At 38.1% G+C, this 19,128-nt stretch overlaps 1 protein-coding gene across 5 annotated transcripts in view; it reads right to left on the reverse strand.

The window, feature by feature from the left end:
• Positions 1-19,128, reverse strand: part of DIAPH2 (diaphanous related formin 2) — a 1,055,757-nt gene that overhangs the window by 347,959 nt on the left and 688,670 nt on the right. For all 5 annotated transcript variants that reach the window (XM_077888176.1, XM_077888175.1, XM_077888173.1 and 2 more), the window contains one exon: positions 8,941-9,066. In XM_077888176.1, the coding sequence (XP_077744302.1) occupies positions 8,941-9,066 (126 nt within the window). The remainder of the gene's footprint in view (positions 1-8,940; positions 9,067-19,128) is intronic.

Consider the following 19,128-nt stretch of genomic DNA (forward strand, 5'->3'; position numbering starts at 1 on the left):
CACCAAACCAGGTCTGCAAGAAATATTAAGGAGGATTCTGTAAAAGAAAGAGGAAGTCCAAGGAAAAAATCCATAAAACAGGGACTGAATAGGTATTACGATGACACTAAATTCATATCTTTCAATACTAACTCTGAACGTGAATGGGTTAATGATCCCATCAAAAGATACAGGGTTTTAGACTTGATAAAAAAGCAAGACCCATCTATTTGCTGTCTACAAGAGACACATTTTGGACCGAAGGACACTTCCAGCCTGAAAATTAAAGGGTGGAGAACCATTTACCATTCCAATGGCCCTCAAAAGAAAGCAGGGGTAGCAATCCTCATATCATATAAATTAAAGTTAATCCTAAAGACTATAGCAAGTGATGAAGAGGGACACCGTATCATGCATACTTAAAGGGTCTACTTAGCAAGAAGACCTAACACTCATGAATATTTATGCCCCGAATGCGGGAGCAGCAAAGTATATCAATCAATTAATAACCAAAGTAAACAGATACTTAGATAATAATACACTAATAGTAGGAGACTTCAACATGACACTTTCTGCAAATGACAGATATTCTAAGCACATCACCACAGAAATAAGAGTTTTAAATGATACGCCGGAACAGATGGATTTCACAGATACATACAGAACTTTCCATCCAAATGCAGTTGAACACACGTTCTACTCAAGGGCACATGGAACTTTCTCTAGAATAGACCACATACTGGGTCACAACTCAGGTCTCAAACGATAGCTAAAGATTGGGACTTTCCCCTGAATATTTTCAGACCACAATGCTTTGAAACTAGAACTCAATCACAAGAAGAAATTTGGAAGAAACTCAACACGTGGAGGATAAAGATCAACCTGCTAAAAGATGAAAGGTTCAACCAGGAAATGAGAAAAGAAGTAAAAAGATTTATGGAAGCTAGCAAAATGAAGATACAACTGTTCAAAATCTTTGGGATACAGCAAAAGCAGTCCTAAGAGGGAAATGTATCGAAATACAAGCTACCCTAAAAAAATTGGAAAAAACTCAAATACACAAGCTAACCTTGCATCGAAATTTAATGGAGAAAGAACAGCAATAAAACCTACATCAAGCAGACAAAGAGAGAAAATAAAGATTCTAGCAGTACTCAAGGAAATCGAGACCAGAAGAACTGTAGAACAGATCACCAAAACCAGTAATCGGATCTTTGAAATAATTAATAAGATAGATAAGGCATAGCCAGCCTTATTTAAAACAAAAGAGAAAATTCAAATTAATAAAACCAAAAACGAAAAAGGAGAGATCACAACCAATGTCAAGGAAATACAAATGATTTTTATAAAATATTATGAGTAGCTATACGCCAATAAATTAGGCAATCTAGAAGAAATGGATGCATTTCTGAAAACCCACAAACTACCAAACTGGAACAGGAAGAAATGGAAAACCTGAACAGGCCAATAACCAGGGAGGAAATTGAAGCAGTCATCAAAAACCTCCCAAGACACAACAGTCCAGGGCCAGATGGCTTCCCAGGGGAGTTCTATCAAATGTTTAAAGAAGAAACAATACTTATTCTACTAAAGCTGTTCAGAAAGATAGAAAAGAGATGGAGCACTTCCAAATTCGTTCTATGATGCCACCATCCTTAATTCCAAAACCAGACAAAGACCCCACCAAAAAGGAGAATTATGGACCAATATCCCTGATGAACACAGATGCAAACATTCTCAACAGGATACTAGCCAATAGGATATAATAGTACATTAAGAGTATTATTCACCATGACCAAGTGGGATTTATCCCCAGGATCAAGGTTGGTTCAACACTCATAAAACAATCAACATGATAGATCACAACAATAAAAGAAAAAACAAGAACCATATGATCCTCTCAATAGATGCAGAGAAAGCATTTGACAAAATGCTGCATCTATTCCTGATCAAAACTCTTCAGATTGTAGGGATAGAGGGAACATTCCTCAGTATCTTAAAAGCCATCTACGAAAAGATCACTGCAAATATCATTCTCAATGCGGAAACACTGAGAGCCTTTCACCTAAGATCAGGAAAATGATAAGGATGTGCACTCTCACCACTGCTATTCAACATAGTACTAGAAGTTTTAGCCTCAGCAATCAGAAACAAAAAGAAATAAAGGCATTCAAACTGGCAAAGAAGTCAAACTCTCCCTCTTCGCAGATGACATGATACTGCTCATAGAAAACCCAAAGACTCCACCCCAAGATTGCTAGAACTCATACAGCAATTCGGCAATGTGGCAGGATACAAAATCAATGCCCAGAAATCAATGGCATTTCTATATACTAACAATGAGACTGAAGAAAGAAGAACTAAGGAGTCAATCCCATTTATAATTGCACCCAAAAGCAGAAGATACCTAGGAATAAACCTAACCAAAGAGGTAAAGGATCTATACCCTAAAAACTACAGAACACTTCTTTTTTTTATATTTTTTTTTCTACAGAACACTTCTGAAAGAAATGGAGGAAGACACAAAGAGATGGAAAAATCTTCCATGTTCATGGATGGGAAGAATGAATATTGTGTAAATGTCCATGCTACCCAGGGCAATTTACACATTCAGTGCAATCCCTAACAAAATAGCATGGACTTTCTTCAGAGAGTTGGAAGAAATCATCTTAAGATTTGTGTGGAATCAGAAAAGACCCCCAATAGCCTGGGGAATATTGAAAAAGAAAACCAGAGTCGGGGCATCACAAGGCCAGATTTCAAGTTATACTACAAAGCTGTGATCATCAAGACAGTGTGGTACTGGCACAAAAACACATAGATCAATAGAACAGAATAGAGAACCCAGAAATGGGTCCTCAACTCCTTTAATATTCAACAAAACAGGAAAGACTATCCACTGGAAAAAGGACAGTCTCTTCAATAAATGGTGCTGGGAAAATTGGCTATCCACATGCAAAAGAATGAAACTAGACCATCCTCTTACACCATACACAAAGACAAACTCAAAATGGATGAAAGATCTAAATGTGAAACAAGAATCCATCAAAATCCTAGAGGAGAACACAGGCAACACCCTTTTTAACTTGGCCACATCAACTTCTTGCAAGATACATCCATAAAGGCAAGGGAAACAAAAGCAAAAATGAACTATTGGGCCTTAATCAAGATAATATGCTTCTGCACAGCAGAAGAAACAGTCCACAAAACTGAAAGACAACCTACAGAATGGGAGAAGATATTTGCAAATATCAGATAAAGGGCTAGTGTCCAAGATCTATAAGGAACCCATTAAACCCAACAGCAAAGAAACAAACACTCCAATCATGAAGTGGGCAAAAGACATGAACAGAAATCTCACAGAGGAAGACATAGACATGGCCAACATGCACATGAGAAAATGCTCCGCATCACTGGCCATCAGGGAAATACAAATCAAAACCACAATGAGAGACCACCTCACACCAGTGAGAATGGTGGAAATTAACAAGACAGGAAACCACAAATGTTGGAGAGGATGCAGAGAAAGGGGAACCCTCTTGCACTGTTGGTGGGAATGTGAACTGGTGCAGCCACTCGGAGGTTCCTCCAAGAGTTAAAAATAGATCTGCCCTACAACCCAGCAATTGCACTGTTGGGAATTTACCCCAAATATACAGATACAGTGAAATGCCAGAATACCTGCACCCCAATGTTTATAGCAGCAATGTCCACAATAGCCAAACTGTGGAGGGAACCTCGGTGTCCTTCGAAAGATAAATGGATAAAGAAGTTGTGGATTTGTATATGTAATGGAATATTACTCAGCCATTAGATTCGATGAATATCCACTATTTTTCTCAAGGTGGATAGAATTGGAGGGTGTTATACTGAGTGAAGTAAGTGAATTGGAGAAGGACAAACATTATTTAGTTTCACTCACAGGGGGAGTATAAAAAATAGTAAAGGGGATCATATGGGAAAGGAGAGAAAATGAGTCAGAAAAATCAGAGAGGGTGACAAAACATGAGAGACTACTAACTCTGGGAAACAAACAAGGGGTAGTGGAAGGGGAAGTGGCCGGGAGATTGGGTGAATGGATGACGTCAGTGAGGGGGCACTGGACAGGATGAGCACTGGGTGTTATAATATAGGTTGGTGAATCGAACTCCAATAAAAAATATAGAAAAAAAAAAGAAATTTGTCTACAGGATATAAGCAGTAAAGTCAACATTGTGGTTAATTTTTTTTTTCAGATAGTTTAAGACGTTTAGAATAAATCACAACATATATTTAAAAGTCTAGAGGATCCCTGGGTGGCTCAGTGGCTTACCACCTGCCTTCCGCCCAGGGCATGATCCTAAAGTCCCGGGATCAAGTCCCACACTGGGCTCTCTGCATGGAGCCTACTTCTCCCTCTGCCTATGTCTCTGCCTCTCTCTCTCTGTATCTCTCATGAAGAAATAAATAAAATATTTTTTAAAAAGTCTCAGAAGCTGTATTTTAAGAATGGTGTTCTTTTCTTTCAGAAACAGCAAGGAGTAGTAAGTAAAATGATGCTTTGACTTAAAAAAAGATAAAGAAAAACTCTTGTGCAGTCATACTACTAGTGTAGGACAAAAAAAATTGCAAAAATCAGAATCCAGATATAATATCAAGTCAGAGTAGTGGCCTAAGGATTGGTTAGCAGTCCATTCACAGTGCTTCCTCTCACGTCTCTTTAGTATGGGTTATTTTTCATAACTTTGAAAATGTGATTTTAGATGTGTTTCTGAACCTTACCACACCATTATTTGCAACAAGAGCCAAACACAGACAGAGAATACATAATTCCTAGTAATCTTATAAGAGAAAAAGAAATGCCTCTACAAATAAATGAATTAAAAACAACAGAACTATTAGAAATAACTTCATGAATTGTTGAAAGTATTCTCATATGATTCGAGCTCATTACAATGAAACAGGCACAATGGTGGTCAATTTTAGCATCAATTATGGAAAATAGTCATTTAATAAATAAGAACATCTTTTATAAGCTAAAGTATGTAAAATTAGGCAATGTCTAATACATAGAACATAGTCAATAAATGAGTGAATATTACTTTTTAAACTTAGTTAAAAAAGTATACAGATTCCATTTTAATTCACTGAACAACTGAACAAAAACTTCCAATACTATTATGACCATAAGCACATGAAGAATACCAAGAACTTTGTTTTTTTTTTTTTTAAATCAGGATAATAGCAATAACTTTCCCACATGGTTATTTAGGTTTTTAAACACTGTGCATTCCTATATATATATTATATATAGTGCTATTATATCCATTATAGATCATCCCCTTTGATCCTAGAACTTCCCTAAGACAGTTTTCCTCCATTTCTTCATGCTTTGTAATCTTAAAAAATAAATTTTGCTTATTTTACTCTTTCCATCTATTTTTTTTTTTTTTGAGGCAGAAAAGCAACCAGTTTTGTATAGAAAAAGGGAGACGAAGGTGATAAGGTTCCTTCTAAAACCACCAGATATTTTTCAGGATCCAGGAAATAGTCTGAAACAATCCATTCATAGGAAAGGTTTTATTCTTTTTTTAACCTCCACTGGTCAGTTTTTTTTTTTTTTTTTGTAAATTTGCTCTAAAAAGGTGCATATTATCCCTCTAAATCTGACTACATTTTACATGCATGCTCATAAAAGGTGCTTTAATGTTATTTAAGTTCCTGAGAAGATTAATATGAAGAAAAGTTTAATAACCATAAGTACAGCCTACCACTGTTTAACAATATCCATTTTGAAATGCTAATTAAAAGTAGGAGCTGGGAGTAAATGGTCTTCATTGTCTCTAGCTATAATATTCTGTGATTCAATATGTACCTACTGAGTGCCTACATATTGCTACATGTCACACATTGTGATGGGCATATAGAAATTAACACACCAGGGGATCCCTGGGTGGCTCAGCAGTTTGGCACCTGCCTTCTGCCCAGGGCGTGATCCTGGAGTCCTGTGATCCAGTCCCACATTGGGCTCCCTGCATGGAGCCTGCTTCTCCCTCTGCCTGTGTCTCTGCCTCTGTGTGTGTGTGTGTGTGTGTGTGTCATGAATAAAATTTAAAAGAAAAAAAAAAAAAGAAAATAATTAACACACCAGACAGGATCTTGACCATAGAGACAGCAAGTCAAAGAAGCATGTAAACGCCAGACCATCGGTAGCCTGAGGTCAAACTGTCCATCTTGTGCACTACTATATTTTCATGGTCTGGCAATTCCTAGCATATTTTAAGTGTTCAATTAATATTGAGAAAGAGTAGGGTAAACATAAGGTGCTATGCGACTTAGCTCAACCTGGAGATTTGGTTACGATTCAGCTAGCAGATTCAGTTGGTCTCTCATTGTTGCTAACTATAGCACTCATGCTATTCTGAAAGCCAAGAGGCATGACAGTGCCATTCAGTTTTTGACTCACAGTCCTTATAAGAGAGATTACTCTTTAAGTAGGTGAGGTTACTTTCAAGGGAAACTGCTTCCCTACTTGTGCCTGGAGCTAATTCAGTTTAAAGGTCAGTGACTTGAAGTAAAACAAATTATTGGCCGGGGATAGAAACATTGAAAAACATCCACTACAAAGAATCCTGTACTAAAAATAGAATTGTGGTTCTAATTTTACAACATAATCAAGTATTCTACTTTAAAATACCCTTCTGTTAAAAAAAATTAAATAAAATACCCTTTTCTTTTGGAGTGCCAAAAGAGTAGACAAATATTAATTAGGCACCAGAAATCCTATAACATATATACATATGAAGATCATGCATTTTAAAAATATTTTATTTATTGACTTGGCAGAGAGAGAGAGAAAAAAAACATAAGGAGAGTAGCAGGCAGAGGGACAGGGAGAAGTAGGCTCCCCACAGATGCGGGGCTCCATCCCAGGACCCTGGGATCATGACCCCAGTGGAAGGTAGACACTTAACTGATGGAGCTACCCAGGCACCCCAAAGATCATGCATTTTGTTTGTAATTTTTCATAAGATTGAAACTCTCAATGGGTGCCAATGGAGTCTTCCAAAGCAAGAATAATTTGAGCAACAGTTCTATCATCATAATTCATTAACTTAGAGATATAACCAACTCAAGTTAATATTCTAAACTTTTTACCTAAAATAAATTGCTGTATATTTTATTTTGTTTTTCAAAATAATGTGATATGCAAAGTAATAGTCCAATACAGTTTAATATAGTTTGCAATCCCCTTATGGACAAATAGTCACACATTAGTGCCACTTAAATGATGAATAACCATTCATCTGTAACATACAGATATAGAAGGCCCTAGATTTTCATTTTAAAGTGCTTAAATAAAAAAAAATAAATAAAGTGCTTAATTACCTGCATAAAGACAGAAATAAAATAAAGAGTTTAGGCCAAGTTCATGAAGGTTTGAAATTACTTTTTTTTTTTTCTAAATGAGCAACAAAGACTCTTCAATGTTGCAAGCTGTTGTGTTGTCATAATCCAACCACAGAAGAAAATGTTAAAAAGAACAAGTGGATCAGGAATTAAATTTTAATATATGAGACAAGAATCAAAATCAAAAGTTGAAAGATGTAGGCGGTGTTTCCAGCCACAGGACAATATGACATATTTATAAGAAAAATCTAATCAGCAATAAAGTTAAATCTTCACATTAAATATCCCAATGTGGGAAGTTATATAACCCCAGATTATTTTTGAAAATTTCCTACTTCCAGTCACCCACAAACTTATGTTTCCAATGTTCCCATTTATTAAAGTACTCAGCATCACTAATAGACCACATAAAACACAGTATTAATTCATGAACACAAAGCTTTAGAATGAAAAACCATTTTTCACATAAGTCTAAATTGCCATTCTGAAGTAATTTGAGTTCAGTACCATAGTTTCTAAGTTTGGCAGGAAAATAAGCATATCACAAGAAAAAGGCAATAGATTTTACCTTGAAACAAGGTGACTGCCATATAGTTGAAAGAATTTACTTATTATCAGATAAGGAGTTTATAGTATTTATTCCCTCAAGAGATATAAAATGGTGGTCAATCAGCAGTTCAAGGTATTTATTTAAACCTAGAGGAGGAGGATATGGCTTTAACTTTTGAAAACCAAAATTGAAAAAAAAAAAAAAAAACAGGTCTAATGTAGTTTATCTTTAGATGCCAGATTTAACATTAAATAATTCAAGCTAAATGCTATTTCTCAAGTTCTTCTTTCATATATTTCTATACTTTATACAAATATACTGTACATAAAATAGGGGTTTAAAAACAGTTATTTAGAAGGAAATGCTTAATGGTATATAGATAACTACTACAATTTATTTAAATACATAATCTACTGATCAATTCATCTATCCACCCATCTAGGCATTCATTTTACCTATCCTTTGCAATCCTTATAGTCTACTCATTATTGGTCATCCTCTGATTGCCCTTGAATATGCAGGTCTTCCCTCAGGAAGTACCTGCATACATGCAAAGGGAAAAGAATCTGACCAAAAAAAATCTTATGCTGATCATTTCCTTTAAATAACTGGTTACATAAGGAAATTTTTTGTTTTGTTTTCAGTCTAATCAAGCCTCATAAGACTTACCTTGCATATCTAGTGGGCCTTCAAATGAAATTCTTGAGAAATGACATTTTTTTCTCATATAATTGTTTTCTTGCCTACTCTACCTGGTTCCAAACACTGTGAACTGAAATTTTTGCTACTAATAAAAGAACAACCTATATGCAAATTCACCCAGAGAGTCTGAATAGATAGACTGGTAAGTTTAGAACTAACCACACAGTAAATACACTCACCCATATACACACAGGCAGAGAGGGTGGGAGGGAGGGAAAGAGGGCAGGGGATAGGGAGAGGAGGAGGAGGAGGAGGAGAGAGAGAGAGAGAGAGAAAGAGAGAGAGACTAATAAACAAAATGCTTAAACAAATAAAGGATATTGTCATTTTCTCCACAAACTTATCATGTTGATTTTCTGTTTGGGGGAATTTCTTGATGTCACGTTCCAGATGAACAATTTGTTGTTCCATTGCTGTAAGGTTGCTCTTGAGAATTTGAGCTGAAACTAAAGAACAATGAGAAGTGTTTAGAATATTTAATCAAATATTCCATAAAACAACTAAAAGAAAACAGTATCAGTTAAAGAATTTTCTAATGTGCAGAAGAGTTCCATGATGTCAACTCACATTTTTCTGAATTACTGCACATAAAAATTCTACTCTCCATGAAATAAGTGAAAATGTGTAATATAATATACCAAAACATCATGTTTAATATGTGAATGTCACTATTTTATTCAGCCATTAGTTCAAATGAAGCCATTTCTACTTAAATTTATTGATGGAATTCCTAATATTTCATTCTTTAAAATCTAACTTGAAGATGAAAGAGAAACTAAAGTTCAAAGAAATCTTACTTTATTGATGTATGTTCTTGGCAATATAAGTGATATAAAGTTAAATTATATAAAAGGATAAAATATTTTTCTTGTGTTGAAATATCCTGATTTTTATAAACCAATGATATAAGTTCCTGCATTTAGTACTTTTCATATGCACAGAGATGTGAAAAATTACTGCTAATTCATAAAGAAAATTTAGAGGGATCCCTGGGTGGCGCAGCGGTTTGGCGCCTGCCTTTGGCCCAGGGCGCAATCCTGGAGACCCCGGATCGAATCCCACGTTGGGCTCCCGGTGCATGGAGCCTGCTTCTCCCTCTGCCTATGTCTCTGCCTCTCTCTCTCTCTCTCTCTGTGTGACTATCATAAATAAATAAAAAATTAAAAAAAAAAAGTGATAAAAAAGATTAAAAAAAAAAAATAAAGAAAATTTAGAGCAAACCCCAGAGAATACATATGCACATATATATGCACAAAGCTTCAGTGTCCCCTCAAACACTATCATTAATTGCTTTAATTTCCCCAACATTATCTGTACTTTTCTTTCTCTATCCTCATTGACAACTAATAATTTTAAGTATTATATTCAAACGGCTCCTAAATACATGCACATTTTCCACATCTCTTACAATGCCCTCTTCACAGAGATATTTTTTAACTTACACCATTTTATATATACTCTATTATTGAACAATTATATATATATAAAGACACTTATTAATATCAATACAATTGGCAGGATTCTACTTGAAAAGACAAAGTTAGATATTAGAATTTAATAGGGTTAGACTGTGACATTGGTTTTTAAATACAGGCCTCTGAAACACTATTCATTAAAGGACTGTGAAAAAGAAATAGGGTAATATTACAATTTTTTAAGTAAATTTTGGTTTCATTCAGAGGCATATCAGAATTGCAATAAAAAATTCAAGAGACTGACAAAATCAACCTCCTGACAAATTTCAGCCAAACTTTTCTGACACAAATTCACACTGATACCCACATCTTTATAACTCAACAAAGAAAAATTGCCTTAAAAGTACATGGAAGTTCAAGAGACTGAAAATCAAACACAACACTAATGACATTTTTTTTCTATCAATCTGTCAATTCAACAAACTCTTTCCAATTAAGTCCCACTTGTTTAGCTCTGATAAGCTTAGAAATTATTCTTTATCAGAGAAGTCTGAGTTTGCCAAAATTTACTAATGGCTCAAAAATCATTGCTTGCTTTACTTAACAGATAAGTTTGTTGTGGAGGAAGTTATTTTTGCTTACTTTAAAATTGAATTTTTTCAGTTGCATTTTTCTACTAGAGTCTTGATGAATATTCAATAGGTTTGTTTTTCCTTATGTTCTTGATTGAAAAATTGAAGGTATGAAATTCACAAGTTATTGTGCCATTTAGGTTACATAAAAGAAATAAACTAAGGATAACATTCTGTAATAAACAAAATGTGACCAAAGGCCAGGTTTAGGTCACAATAGTAACCCTCCTACTAGAAGCAATAGTAATTCTAGTAGTAAAAATGGGATGGTGACTAGCATACATCTTCTGATTGATCTTTTTTTTTTTAGGATTTTATTTATTTATTCACAAGAGACACAGAAATAGAGGCACAAACCTAGGAAGAGGGAGGAGCAGCCTCCCAGCAGGAAGAGGTGGGACATGATCCCAGGACCCCAAGATACAACCTGAGCCAAAGGCAGACACTCTCCCACTCAACCACCCAGGGTGCTACCTTCCAATTACTCAACACAGAAATAGCATGATCAAGTGCTATGTACACAAAAGTCTAGATATCTCTAATAACAAGAAACAATATTTTTAATCAAGTTGGATTCTGAATAAAGTAATAATTGCCAGACATCTGTCCTCAATTTCATATGTCAAATACTAAATCCTCTATAAATCCTTCCAGAATTCTAGTCCAAATACTCCATCATTTATAGTCATTTTTGTTTGTTCAAGAGATCTTCCACATATCATTTTCTACTTTATTTATATATTTTTTAAAGATTTTTATTTTATTTATTTATTCATGAAAGACAGACACAGGGAGAGAGAGAGAGAGAAAGAGAGAAAGAGAGAGAGGCAGAGACACAGGCAAAGGGAGAAGCAGGCTCCAAGCAGGGAGCCTGATGTAGGACTTGATCCTGGGACTCCAGGATCAGGCACTGGGCTGAAGGCAAGGGCTAAACTACTGAGCCACCCAGGGATCCCCTACTTCCACTTTAATAATAACTTTTGTTTTGTGTACCTAAACACAAAGGCTCCATTATAAAATCTCAAGTTACATAATGATCTCTTTCTAGAAAAATCTTTTTTTTGAAAAATCTTTTTTTAATTGGATTTCAATTTGCCAACATTTAGCATAACACCCAGTGCTCATCCCACCGAGTGCCCCCCTCAGTGCCCATCACCCTGTCACCCCAACCCTCTGCCCACCTCCCATTCCACCACTACTTGTTCATTTCTCAGAGTTAGGTGTCTCTCATGTTTTGTCACCCTCACTGATATTTTCACTCATTTTCCCTTTCACTTTATTACATTTCATTAATCTTTATATTCCCCAAATGAATGAGACCATATAATGTTTGTCCTTTTCCAATTGACTTATTTCACTCAGCATAATACCCTCTAGTTCCATCCACGTCGAAGAAAATGGTGGGTGGGTATTTGTCGTTTCTAATGGCAGACTAATATTACATTGTATACATAGACCACATCTTCTTTATCCATTCGTCTTTCGATGGACACTGAGGCTCCTTCCACAGTTTGGCTATTGTGGACATTGCTGCTATAAACATCGGGGTGTAGGTGTTCCGGCATTTTACTGCATCTGTATTATTGGGGTAAATCCCCAGCAGTGCAATTGCTGGGTCGGAGGGCAGATCTATTTTTAACTCTTTGAGGAACCTCCACACAGTTTTCCAGAGTGGCTGTGCCACTCACATTCCCACCAAGAGTGCAAGAGGGTTCCCCTTTCTCCACATCCTCTCCAAAATTTGTGGTTTCCTGTCTTGTTAATTTTCCCCATTCTCACTGGCATGAGGTGGTATCTCATTGTGGTTTTGATTTGTATTTCCCTGATGGCCAGTGATGGGGAGCATTTTCTCATGTGCATGTTGGCCATGTCTATGTCCTCCTCTGTGAAATTTCTGTTCATGTCTTTTGCCCATTTGATGATTGGATTGTTTCTTTGGTGTTGAGTTCCATAAGTTCTTTATAGATCTTGGATACTAGCCCTTTATCTGATAGGTCATTTGCAAATATCTTCTCCCATTCTGTAGGTTGTCTTTTAGTTTTGTTGACTGTTTCTTTTGCTGTGCAGAAGCAAATTATCTTAAGGCCCAATAGTTTATTTTTGCTTTTGTTTCTGTTGCCTTCATGGATGTATCTTGCAAGGAGTTGCTGTGGCTGAGTTCAGAAGGGTGTTGCCTGTGTTCTTCTCTAGGATTTTGATGGAATCTTGTCACACATTTAGATCTTTCATCCATTTTGAGTTTATCTTTGTGTATGGTGTAAGAGAATGGCTGAGTTTCATTCTTCTGGACGTGGCCATTCAATTTTCCCAGCACCATTTATTGAAGAGACTTTTTTCCAGTGGATTGTCTTTCCTGCTTTGTCAAAAACTAGTTTACCATAAAGTGGAGGGTCCACTTCTGGATTCTCTATTCTGTTCCATTGATCTATGTGTCTGTTTTTGTTCCAGTACCACACTGTCTTGAGGACCACAGCTTTGTAGTACAACCTGAAATCTGGCATTGTGATGTCCCCAGCTATGGTTTTCTTTTTTAAAATTCCCCTGGCTATTCAGGGTCTTTTCTGATTCCACACAAATCTTAAAATAATTTGTTCCAACTCTGTGAAGAAAGTCCCTGGTATTTTGAAAGGGATTGCACTGAACATGTAAATTGCTTTGGGTAGCATAGATAATAAATTCACAATGCTAATTCTTCCAATCCATGAGCATGTAATATTTTTCCATCTCTTTGTGTCTTCCTCCATTTCTTTCAGAAGTGTTCTGTAGTTCTTAGGGTATAGATCCTTTACCTCTTTGGTTAAGTTTATTCCTAGGTATCTTCTGCTTTTGGGTGCAATTGTAAATGGGATTGACTCCTTAATTTCTCTTTCTTCTTCTCATTGTTAGTGAATAGAAATACCACTGATTTCTGGGCATTGGTTTTGTATCCTGCCACAGGGCCAAATTGCTATACGAGTTCTAACAATCTTGGGGTCGAATCTTTTGGGTTTTCTACGAACAGTATCATGTCATCTGCGAAGAGGGAGAGTTTGACTTCTTTGGCAATTTGAATGCCTTTATTTCTTTTTGTTGCTTGATTGCTGAGACTAGGACTTCCTCACAACTGCTATGTTGAATAGCAGTGGTGAGAGTGGATATCCCTGTCGTGTTTCTGATCTTAAGGGAAAGGCTCCCAGTGTTTCCACCTTGAGAATGAAATTTGCTGTGGGGTTTTCGTAGATGGCTTTTAAGAGGCTGAGGAATCTTCTCTCTATCCCTACACTCTGAAGTGTAGTGATTTGATCAGGAATGGATGCAGTATTTTTTCAAATGCTTTCTCTGCATCTATTGAGAAGATCATATGGTTCTTGTTTTTTCTCTTGTTGATATGATCAATCACATTGATTGCTTTACAAGGGTTGAACCAGGCTTGCATCCTGGGGATAAATCCCACTTGGTCATGGTGAATCATCTTGTTAATGTACTATTGGATCCTATTGGCTAGTATTTTGTTGAGAAATTTTGCATCTATGTTCATCAGGGATATTGGACTATAATTCTCCTATTTGGTGGGGTCTTTGGTTTTGGAATTCAGGTGATGCTGGCCTCACAGAACGAGTTTGGAAGTTTTCCATCCCTTTCTGTCTTTCAGGAACAGTTTTAGAATAGGTATGTTTTTTTTCTTTAAACATTTGATAGAATTCTCCTGGGAAGCCATCTGGCCCTGGGCTTTTGTGTCTTGGGAGGTTTTTGTTGACTGCTTCAATTTCCTCCCTGGTTATTGGACTGTTCTTGTTTTGTATTTCTTCCTGTTCCAATTTTGGGAGTTTGTGGTTTTCCAGAAATGCGTCCATTTCTTCTAGATTGCCTACTTTATTGGCATAATGCTGCTCATAATATGTTTTAACATCGTTTGTATTTCCTTGCTATTGGTTGTGATCTCTCCTTTTTTACTTGTGATTTTATTAATCTGAGTCTTTTTTGTTTCTAATAAGGCTGGGTAATGGTTTATCTATCTTACTAATTTTTTCAAAGTGCCACCTCCTAGTTTTTTGGATCTGTTCCACAGTTCTTCTGATCTATTTCATTGAGTTCTGCTCGAATCGTTATTACCTCTCTTCTTCTGCTTGGTTAGGTTTCATTTGTTGTTCCTTCTCCAGCTCCTTTAGGTTCAAGGTTAGCTTTTGTATTTGAGTTCTTTCCAGTTTTTGGATGGATGCTTGTATTGCGATGTATTTCCCCCTTAGGACTGCTTTTGCTGTATCCCAAAGATTTTGAACAGTTGTATCTTCATTCTCATTAGTTTCCATGAATCTTTTTAATTCTTCTTTAATTTCCTGGTTGGCCCTTTCATCTTTTCACAGGATGGTCTTTAACCTCTATGTGTTTCAAATCCTTCCAAACTTCTTGTGGTTTAGTTCTAGTTTCAAAGCATTATGGTTTGAAAATAAACAGGGGACAATCCCAGTCTTTTGCTATGGGTTAAGACCTGATTTGTGACCCCATATATGGTCTATTCTGGAGAGAATTCCATGTGCACTTGAGAAAAATGTGTATTCAGTTGCATTTGTATGTAAATTTCTGTAAATATCTTTGAAATCCATCTGGCCCAGTGTATCATTTAATGCTCTTGTTTCCCTGGAGATGCTGTGCTTAGAAGATCTATCAATTGTAGAAAATGCCATGTTCAACTCTCCTAGTATAAATTTATGATTATCTAAGTATGTCTTAAGTTTGGTTATTAATTGATTGATATAATTGGCAGCCTAATTAATAATTAGGGGCCTAAATATTCACGATTTTAGGTCCTTTTGTTGGATAGATCCTTTAAGTATGATATAGTGTCCTTCTTCATCTCTTACTAAAATCTTTGGGATAAACTTTAATTTATCTGATATGAGGATGGCTAACCTGCTTTTTTTTTGAGGACCATTTAAATGGTAAATTGTTTTACATCCGTTTATTTTCAGGCTGCAGGTGTCCTTATGTCTAAAATGAGTCTCTTGTAGACCCCAAATAGATGGGTCTTGCTTTTTTATCCAGTCTGAAACCCTGCACCTTTTAATGGGATCATTAACTCATTCACGTTCAGAGTTAGTATTGAAAGATATGAATTTAGTGTCAACATAATACCTACTCAGTTCCTGTTTTTGTGGATTGTTTCCTTGGACTTCCTCGTCTTTCACTGAGTTCCCCTTAATATTACTTGCAGAGCTGGTTTGGTGGTCACATATTCTTTCAGTTTCTGCCTATTTTGGAAGCCCTTTATCTCTCCTTCTATTCTGAATAAGAGCCTTACTGGATAGAGGATTCTTGGCTGCAGGTGCTTCTCATTTAGGGCCCTGAATATATCCTGCCTTTCTGGCCTGCCAGGTCTCTGTGGAGAGGTCTTCTCTTAACCTAATACTTCTCCCCATAAAGTTTAGGGATCTCTTGTCTCTTACTGCTTTAAGTATGTTTTCTTTATCTTTGGAATTTGCAAGTTTCACTATTAAATGTGGAGGTGTTTAGCAATTTTTATTGATTTTATGGGGGGATCTCTCTATCTCCTGGATCTGAATGCCTGTTTCCCTTCCCAAGTTAGGGAAGTTCTCAGGTATGATTTGTTCTAATACACTTTCTGGTCCTCTGTCTCTTTCAGGCCCTCGGGAACCACAATTAAACGTAGATTTTTCCTTCTGAGGCTGTCATTTATTTCCCTTAACCAATCCTCAGGATCTTTTAATTGTTTTTCTCTTTTTTCTCGGATCCCTTCCTTGCCATCAACTTGTCTTCTATGTCACTTACTCTTTCTTGTACCTCGTTAACTGTCATCATTAGGACCTCCAGTTTGGAGTGCATCTCATTTTTAATTGATGTTTAATTTCAGCCTGATTAGATCTAAATTCTGCAGTCATGAAGTATCTTGAATCCTTTATGCTTTTTTCTAGAGCCACCAGTAGCTTTATAATTGTGCTTCTGAATTGGCTTTCTGACATTGAATTGTAATCCAAATTCTGTAACTCTGTGGGAGAGAGTTCTGTTTCTGATACTTTTTTTGGTGGTGAATTTTTCCTTCTAGTCATTTTGCTCCGTGCAGAGTGGCTAAAAACAAGTTGTACTGGAAAAAGGAGAAAAAGAGAAAAAAAAGGGGGGGTGGAGACAAACAAAAAAACAAAAAACAGGAGGAGTATCCTCTGATTCTATATATTGTAAGTCTCTAGACTTCCCCTGGAACTTTCCAGCCATGCTTGGTCAAGAACTTGCTCTTCCCCTGTCCTTCCAGCTGGTCTTCTGGGGAAGGGGCTTGCTGTGCTGGTTCTCAGGTGTGTGCACCTGCGGGTGCTACCCCACCCCTGCCAGGTACACGGTTCTGTGGGATCCATTTATCCTGTGAGGTCCCTGCTCCCTGGCAGCTCTGCTCAGTCCCAGGTACAAGGTGACACCCGCAGGAACAACAACAGTGGTGGCGGCCAGCTCTCCAGCCCTTGAGTCATTTCCAGTTGTAACTACCATACTCTCCCAGTCTGCAGGGGCCTGGATGCTCCAGGGGCTGGGGGCGCTGATCTGCACAGCTTGGGGGCGCCCGGGAGCAGGAGCATCCTCGCTGTCCCATGTCCTCCCAGCCTCTGGCGGTCCCGGGGGGAGCACCAGATCCTGGGCTGTGTTCCCCGGTGCCTTGGGCTCCGGGGCCTGCCTCGCTGGGATCATGCTCCTGGAGCTGCACAGCCCCCTCCGGCGGAGCTGCTGCCTTGAGCTGCCACCTGAGCTGCCCCTGATGCCCCGCTTGGGACAAGCTCCAGCCCTTTATGGAGCTTGGTCGTGATGTGTGGTGCACTCTCCCCTGGGGTGCAGTTCCTCTGTTATTGTCCCTGGGAGCCTGAGGGTATTCCTGCCCCTCCTCTGATCCTGCCGGAGCTCCCTGCGAGCGCCTTTCTGTCCGGGAAGATTGTTAAAAGTTCCTGCTTCTGCCAGATTAGGCTTTCCTCTCCTGGAGTCTCTAGCTGCAGCGTTAGCCTGGCTCCTCGTGGGGGCCCATCTCCCACTGGATGCTTTTTTAATATTTTTTTCCATCTTCCTACCTTAATAGAAGCGGGAACTCTTCTCACTGTAGCATCCCAGCTGTTCTCTTTAAATCCCAGGCCGAATTCATAGGTTTTCAGGATGATTTGAAAGTTATCTAGGTAAGTTGGTGGGGACAGGTGACTTGGTGACCCTACTCTTCCACCATCTTGCCCTGCCTCTCCCTAGAAAAATCTTTAGAGGAGAGGGGAAGGATGGCGGAAGGGTAGGGGTCTTCAAGTCATCTGACCCCACAATCTTACCTCGATAACTTTCAAAACATCCTGAACACCTACAAATTCGACCTGAGATTTAAAAAAAGAACAACTAGAAAGCTACAGAGAAAAGTTTTTGCTTTTAACAAGGTAGGAAGGTGGGGAATAAAAAAAAAGTTAAAAAAAGAATACAGTAGGGGGAGGAGAACTGTGACTAGCAGGGCTAAAGTGGAGTTGTGAAAGCCTCCAGGGCAGGAAAGCTCAGCTGTGGAGAAACAGGGACTTTAAAAATCTGTGATGGAGTTTCCCTGATGGAAAAGTGCTTAGAAGGGAAATTGGGCAAAATCCCATAAGGGTCAGTGAAGCCTCAAGATTCCTGGAATCACTTGAAGAAGAGGGGTGCCAGAGGTAAAGCTCACTGCAAACCAGCTTCTGATATTGGTAAAGAGGTGGAGCAACGCAACCCTCTGGGGCATTTGGGAGAAGGCAGTTGGTTAGGCCAGCTGGCTCTGGAGCTGCCTTTACCCTAGAAGGTGGCAATGGACAGAGGTGACTGTATTCCTTTCCCATTGGGAAAGGTGGATCCCTGGTAGTGCAGGTCAAGTGGCACAGCAGGGCCCCGGGTACTAGGGTGATCAAGCAGACAAAGCTGGGGAACCTGCCCTTCCCCTGGGACAGGCAGAAGTGGAGAGGGCAGAGGAAGCAAGAACTATCCTGCCCCTGGGTGCCCCACAAGCTGTGCAGATCAGTGCACCGTGTCTGCACCCAGGAGCATCTAGGCGAGTGCAGACTGGGAGACTGTGTTAGTTACTCGAGGAGAGCGTGACTCCAGAGCTAGAAATCTAGCTGCCACCATTTTTTTTTCCTCTTTGTTTCACCTTATGCCAGGGAGAAGTGGAGCCTCTAGGGAAGAAAGGCCTCACAGGATAAACAGTTCATTCTGAGCTCAGCACATGGCAGGGGGTGGGGCATCTCCGCCCTGGCACAGATACCTAAGAATCAGTGCAGTAGACCCCTCACCCAGAAGATCAGCTACAAGAACAAGGGAAATCAATGTTTATTGAATTAGCAGCACTGGAAATCTCCAAGACTGAGGGAAAATAGTATATAGAACTGGAAGGTCATTTTCTTTTTTTTCTTTAACCATTTTGACTAGTTTTTATTTCAGACTAAAAATTTCCAATATTTTTTCTCTTTTCCCATCTTAACTAAAATATTTTACCAAC

Source organism: Canis aureus, chromosome X (assembly GCF_053574225.1).
Source record: "Canis aureus isolate CA01 chromosome X, VMU_Caureus_v.1.0, whole genome shotgun sequence".
Taxonomy (NCBI): Eukaryota; Metazoa; Chordata; class Mammalia; order Carnivora; family Canidae; genus Canis; species Canis aureus.